This window comes from Cucumis melo, chromosome 11 (assembly GCF_025177605.1).
Source record: "Cucumis melo cultivar AY chromosome 11, USDA_Cmelo_AY_1.0, whole genome shotgun sequence".
Taxonomy (NCBI): domain Eukaryota; kingdom Viridiplantae; phylum Streptophyta; class Magnoliopsida; order Cucurbitales; family Cucurbitaceae; genus Cucumis; species Cucumis melo.
Genome location: NC_066867.1, coordinates 27055778 through 27062667, shown reverse-complemented (window position 1 = coordinate 27062667; position 6890 = coordinate 27055778). Strand labels below are relative to the sequence as shown.

Genomic DNA, 6890 nt, shown 5'->3' with positions numbered 1-6890 from the left:
GCACAATTTAAAGAATATGAATATATGACTCGATTGTTAGATTTATAATTTACGCAAGTGCGCTCTACTTTAAACTCGTGTTTATAATGGTTAACTTCTCTTGTTTATAATAGTTAACTTACACATACTAAATTTTTAGTGGTACCTTTAGTACAAATAGAGTGGAAGAATTTGAACCACAAACCTTTTACATTTTTAGTAGTTTAGTAGTTGGGATGTCCCTTTCAATTTTTTATATTGTACAGATCAGGATTCCATTAGAAAAAATCAAACACTTAAAATTTTAAATTACATTAACATAACCCTGAGACCAAACTCTCTTGAAATGATACATAATACATAAATGGTTTCAAACGAATTTATTCCATATGCTAAACTACTACATTGGAATGAAATCAAAAGACTTTGATCATCCAATAACACCAAATTCAAGACATATTGAAACATGAAAGACAAGAATGCATGGATGTTCATTACATAGTTGAAATATTCATAGTTTCTCAAAGTAAACAATATCCAGATGAAGAATTGTCCTAAATTGCAGCAAATACATCCATCAAAAAGAGATTCAGAACTAAACACATACACAACAAAGCTCCTCGACACTGGATCTCATGAAAGAATAACATAGCATCATCATTGACATGATGCTCAGCTAAGTAAAAGACTAGATGTCTCAACAATTCTAGACAAACACAAAACCAGTGGCAAAAAAAAAATGAATATGATCGATGAAGAGATGCAGATCAGAATCAATTGGTAATGGAGATGCGAACTACCTTGTTCCTTAAAGAAGTAACATGTTTGGTAGATATTGCAAAGACTCACCTGGACAAAACCCCTTCTGTACAAGAAAAGAACCCAATATGTTACACGTAGTTTGACACTGAAGAAATCTTTATAGTTTTGTTTGATTTGGTTCCTCCCTCTGCAAGGGAAAATGGCTATTTGATGTGAAAAGAAAACCAACTACAGACTGTCATGTTCATATTCAACGAAGCAAGGGCTCATGCCTACATTGTTGCCTGAAGTTTACAGAACGCCTCATATTCAGCTGTGTCGGACCAATTCAACAGATCGGAAACATCACTTTTTACTACTATTTTTTATGGGTTGAGAGTAGTCTATGGGGAGCAGATTAAATCAAGTATAAGAATCAACAGGATTGTCTAACACGGAGCAACATCAGGTCATCTACCCTCAGATTTCACCAGCTGAGAGAACACCCTACTCATGGAGACTCCAGAAAGATCATCGACACCCGGAATGTCGAACCGTGTGGCTGAAACACCTGCCTCAATGCTGTTGAAATTGTTAATTTGTGGAGAGAGCTCACCAATCATATTCGTACTGTTATCTTCAGGATCAGTTTCAATGACAGCTTCTTGTAGTTGAAGCGCATACTCCAAATTCCATAAAACGTCTCCCATTGATGGTCTGTCAACTCCATAGTCAGCCAAGCATTTTTCAGCAGTTTCTCCAAACTTTCTAAGAGAAGTTGCTCTAATTTTTCCTACTAAAGTAGAATCAATGATTTGATCCAACTGCCCTTTCTTCTGCCATTTCATTGCCCATTCAGCTAAGTTTACCATTTCTCTAGGAAGGGTTGGATCTATGACAGGTCGTGCACAAAGGACTTCAAACAAAACAACCCCAAAAGAATAAACATCCGATTTCTCAGTCAGTTGTTGCCTCCGGAAATATTCAGGATCAAGGTACCCAAAACTTCCTTTCACAGCTGTACTGACATGGGTTTGATCAATTTCAGGTCCTGTCTTTGAAAGCCCAAAGTCAGCAACCTTTGCCATGAGAGTTTCATCGAGTAAAATATTAGCAGACTTCACATCACGATGAATAACGGGTTTAGCATAACCAGTGTGGAGGTAATGAAGTCCCCTAGCGGCTCCAATGCAGATCTCCAATCTCTCTTTCCAGCTCAAACTAGGGAAATCAGAACCATATAGATGACTCTTCAGTGTTCCCTGCTCCATGTACTCGTAAATCAGTATCATCTCATTCCTCTCATCACAGTATCCAATCAATGAAACAAGATGGCGATGACGAAACTGTGATAGCATCTCGATTTCAGTTTGAAACTCTGCTAGTCCTTGTTGGGAACGTGGATTACCCCTCTTTACAGCAACTTTGGTGCCATCATTTAAAACTCCTTTGTATACTTTCCCGAACCCACCAATACCAATAACCCAACTCTCATCAAAGTTATTAGTAGCCTCTTGAACTGTTGCAAAAGGTATGCGATATCCAAAGTTGGAAGCAGCACTTGTGATTGTACCATTTGAGTATTTACTTCCCATAGTGTGTGACATTGCTCCAGCAGTGGATATTGAAATCCATGTTTTCGATGGAGCTTGATGCATTCCCTTTCTTCTTTGTTTGTGCAGTATAAACAGAATGCCAACCAATAGAGCTGCAACAAATGCCCCAACGCACACACCCACAATGACACCAACGTGCTTGATTGAAGAATTCGAGTCTGGAAAACTAAATACAGAGTCTTTCCCACTAAGACTGCCAACTGAGTTATTCATTTTCATGATTTCCAGACCATTTAAAATGGCATTTGGATACACATTAGCTATATTCGCTGGGCCAATACTCACAAGAAGTGAGTCATTCTTGATCACTCCTGATACAGAGTCTATATAGTATGGAGTGCTCAAAGCATTATTAAGACGAACACTGAGATCTAGACCCCCAGCAACCAGCCATGAGTCAACGTAAACATTGAAATAAAGTTCGTGTAGAGATTTGCTCAAAATATCACAGAAGTGAAACCTAACAAGATACTGAAACTCAGGATCCACTTTAAACTTCCACGTCACGTTGAAATTGCTGTTTGGATCATCCTTCGAGTTCATCTCAGCAAGGGTACCATAGACAACATTTGGAGCAATCTCCGGCGCTGCCCCGTCAGCACTATATTTAACGGCTGCAATGTTAGAGAAACTTGAAGCAAAATTCTTATCAACTATAAAGCTGTCATCAGAAACCCAACTCCGAGTAAGAGGATCGTTATCAGGAGCAACTTTCGGCCCACCCATATTAACTCTAGCAACTGTCTCATATGCCTGATTAGACAACCCTTGAAAGTTACCAGATGGTTCTAACAAAATGGCTACATCTTCAATGAGAATGTCAGGAACAGAAATAACTTCAATGGCATTCACATATGCAATGGAGCCATTAACAGGAGCAAATATAACTTCAAGTGTGTCTGATGCTAAGTTTATAGAAAATTCTTTGATTATAGGATTCTTCCCTCCAACTAAATCTCTCAACAGAACAAAATCTTGGGTCGAAACACTAAAATTTGCAGCACTCATATTGTAGACAGAAAACACAAATGGAAAGAAATAGAGACGGATCCAGTGCCTTCCAGCCTTTATTGGAAACTTGTATTTTGATGTTCCAGTGAAAACTCTGGCCGTTTTGAATAACAAGGAATCGTTAGAAGAACTAGAAAGTAATGAAGATGTATTCGTATCAGCCATAATCACTTGTGGGGTTGAAAGAAACTTTGAAGCCAAATTATCATCAGCCATGAAAACACGATTACCCACAGAGACATTAGCAGCCGATCCACAATCGATAAGATAATTATCTACCGGATTAAACAAGCAAAAAGTGAAAGGCAGCAAGGAAATAAACAAAACCCAGAACAGCAATCCAAATCTTCTTCCACAATCCATCGCTACAAAGTTTCAAGAACCAATCAAGAAATAGGACCAGAAGCAGAACCTGATGCGAAGCAACCTTTTTGAAAACTGGGGGTTTATGAAGAAAAACGATCAATAGAATGTTGGTTCAATCAGAACCCACGAAAGTGATGGAGAAAACAGCCGCTGCTTTATCATCAGAGATCCAAACAGTGATAGACCCAGATGTAAATTGCTGAGCAGAAAGCAAATCTGAGGCAAATAGGGAAGGAAAGTACAATAAATCTCAAAAAGCCCCAAGTGGGTTCAAGTTGAAGAACAACTTTAATAAAAGGAAGCACATAGAAACAGTTCCATAATCCATTACAAGAACACCGTGAAATAATCTGAGAGTCAAAAGGGGGAACTATAGAACGCGGAGTGATACAGCTGACTTCGCTCTGGCAAAACTCAAAATATAATGAAGTTTATCTCTGGAAGTAAGTTGAAAAAACAAAAGAAATTGGGGAAAACAGATGAAAGAAAGAAGATGAAGAAAATGGAATAAAGAAGTGAATTAAAGTAGGTGTGATAATCGGTCGGGTGGAATCCATTTTGAACAACAAAAAATCACCTTTGACTATTGACGACTCGGTTTTTATCGGTCGGTCTACTGGTTCTTCGAGATGTTGAAATCGCCGGCCAGCCGGTCGCGGGCAGCCGATTTTGACAGATTTTCTGACAAGAATAAACATTAAGGAAAGAAACAAAGAGAAAGAGAGAGAAACAAATAAAAATAAAAAAACAAAACAATGGAAATTGAGAAGAAAATGAGAGTAAATGGTTAATTGAAAAAATAGGTTATAGTGAGAGATAATGAAAAGTAGAGTGGGATTTTTTTGGAAGTTGAAAGAGAAGAGGAGAAAAAAAATTATATTACTCAATATTTTATAAATTCAAAGTGCTTTTTTTTGGAGAAAACTACCTCTGCACATGGTTCTCATTCAATCTATGCAATTCTATTCTAGGTTTCCATATTAGTTTTTTTTTTTTTTTTTAAACTTTATTTTATTTTAGTCTCTATATTTATATTATAATTTGTTGAATTTTGTCTATTTAATTTTTTTAAAAATGATATATGTAGTTTTAACTTCATTTTATTTTAATTCTTTCCTTTTTGTTTTTATATCGTTTTTAAGCAATCAAAATTGTTACTCTTTTTAGTTGGTGATAATAACACCTAGTTGAGTTAAGTTGAATGAGTAATTATTATAGGAAAGTTAATTGGAGTGTTTATGCATTTCGAGGTGAGAAACAAAGTTTTTTTTTTTGTAATAAATATGACTTATTGTAAATAACAATATAATAAACCTTTTTTAATTATTAGTAAACTAAATCATAGTTAGATTATTTTTACCCACCAATCAAACTATCTCAAATTAATTAAGTTGTCAAAGAACTGCTTAAAATTGAAAGTAAGAAGGACTAAAGTAGTAGAATAAAAATGTAGAAATAGAAGGACTAAAGTAGTGTTTTGTTTTGTGTATTAAAAATAAAGGGATGAGGGGAATGATTATATTCTGTTTGTTATTTGTACAGAGGAGGATTGTAATTCTTATATCTTACGAAACGGAAGAAAAAATAAATGATAAAATAAAATTTGCGAACATGCATTCATATTTTGGTTAATTTGATTTGTCCAGCTGTCCACATTGATACCTAATGTGATTGTTACGTTTTCTTCAATCAATCTTTCTAAGTTCAACAAAAAATAGAAAAATTAAATATTCAAATAATAAAATATTTTATTTTTTTCAACTAATTCACCACTCAACTTATGTGTGTGTGTGTGTTTTTTTAAATCATTATTTAAAGAAAAAGGAAAAGCTTGAATGCCGATTTACTTTGACAGTTTTAATAAATTTTCAACTGGTTGTTACAAATTTTATACATAAAAAGACGTTTTTCATTAGGGTAATTATAAAAGATATGAAATTTTAGAATAATTATTAAGTATGTAATAATATTTTAAAAAAAATTGCAAACATAGCAAAGTCTATCGTTGATAGACCCTTATGGTTTATCAGTGATAGACCAACATTTACTACATAGTCTATCAGTGATACACTCCTATCATTGATAGATTTTGACAGATTTTACTATATTTGCAATTTTTTAAAAATGTTGTTATATACTTAATTATTTTGAATATAATTGATACATATACAACTATCCTAGATAGTCCAACAATATTAAAATCAAAATTAGTTGCCACTGTTTATAACATTTTTAATTATCTTTTGTTAAGGTTATTTTCAAATTATTATATTTATAAGTATTTTCTAATGTTTTCTCATTTAAAATAATATATTTTTTTATTTTTTTATATAGAAATTTCTTTTTCATTTAAAAAATAAAATAATTGAAAATACAAAAAAAAAAGTAGCCTAATATTTTAACATTTTTGTTATTACTTTTGTATAATTTAGTCAATTTTTAATTTTACCTACAACATATAAGGATTTTAAATAATTCATTAACTCTTTTTAAGTTTAATAAATTTGAAATTTTACCGGACATCTTTGTAATAACGGAGTAACTTCGATTATGTTTAGAGTAGAAGCAGAAAAATTTGAACGTGTAACCTCTTAATCTCAAATCTCGATACATCATACATATATATTAGTGGCAATTAAACTAAGTTGCCTTCGATTAGGACATTATAGTATTAACACTTTTAGTCCATATACCAATCACTAGGTGTGTTAAAAAAAATTGGTAACCCGACCAATCTGGACTTTCCAACCCAAACCGTAAAGGTTGGGTTTGGTTGAGTTAGAAAATTGAAGAAAAAAAATTGAACAGAGTGGCTAGATTGTGTAAGTAAGGATCGGGTTGATCTGGCCCAACCCGATTATGTATCCATATATATACCTAAAATTAAACTTATATATGTCACCTTACATTACAAATGACAATTTGTTCACCTTTCATATTGAAAAACAATATAAAAATTTGTCTGACTTATGGAGATGAAAAAAAAAACCAAACTTGCCGACCCAATCCAACCCAACTCGAATTTTTTAGGTTAGGTTGAGTTGGGTGACCTTTGCATATTGAACTGATAGGTTCATTTTTTGTCAAACCGAATACTTTAGTTGGTCTATAATTTTCCTCCCACCCGGCCCAATCCCACTTATGTACACCTTTACCAAATCACCAATTAAATTATAT

The 6890-nt window shown here is 33.7% G+C and overlaps 1 protein-coding gene across 2 annotated transcripts; it reads right to left on the bottom strand.

The window, feature by feature from the left end:
• Positions 1-451: 451 nt before the first annotated feature.
• Positions 452-4555, bottom strand: LOC103501886 (receptor-like protein kinase HERK 1). Of its 2 annotated transcripts, none has more exons than XM_008465622.3 (2): positions 4291-4555; positions 452-3929 (listed from the first exon to the last, which is right to left on the bottom strand). In XM_008465622.3, the coding sequence occupies exon 2, from the start codon at positions 3708-3710 to the stop codon at positions 1191-1193; it is 2520 nt and encodes an 839-aa protein (XP_008463844.1). In that variant the 5' UTR covers positions 3711-3929; positions 4291-4555; the 3' UTR covers positions 452-1190. The 2 variants fall into 2 exon arrangements, with proteins under 2 accessions (XP_008463844.1, XP_008463843.1); XM_008465621.3 differs by lacking the exon at positions 4291-4555 and adding an exon at positions 4045-4253.
• Positions 4556-6890: the final 2335 nt, after the last annotated feature.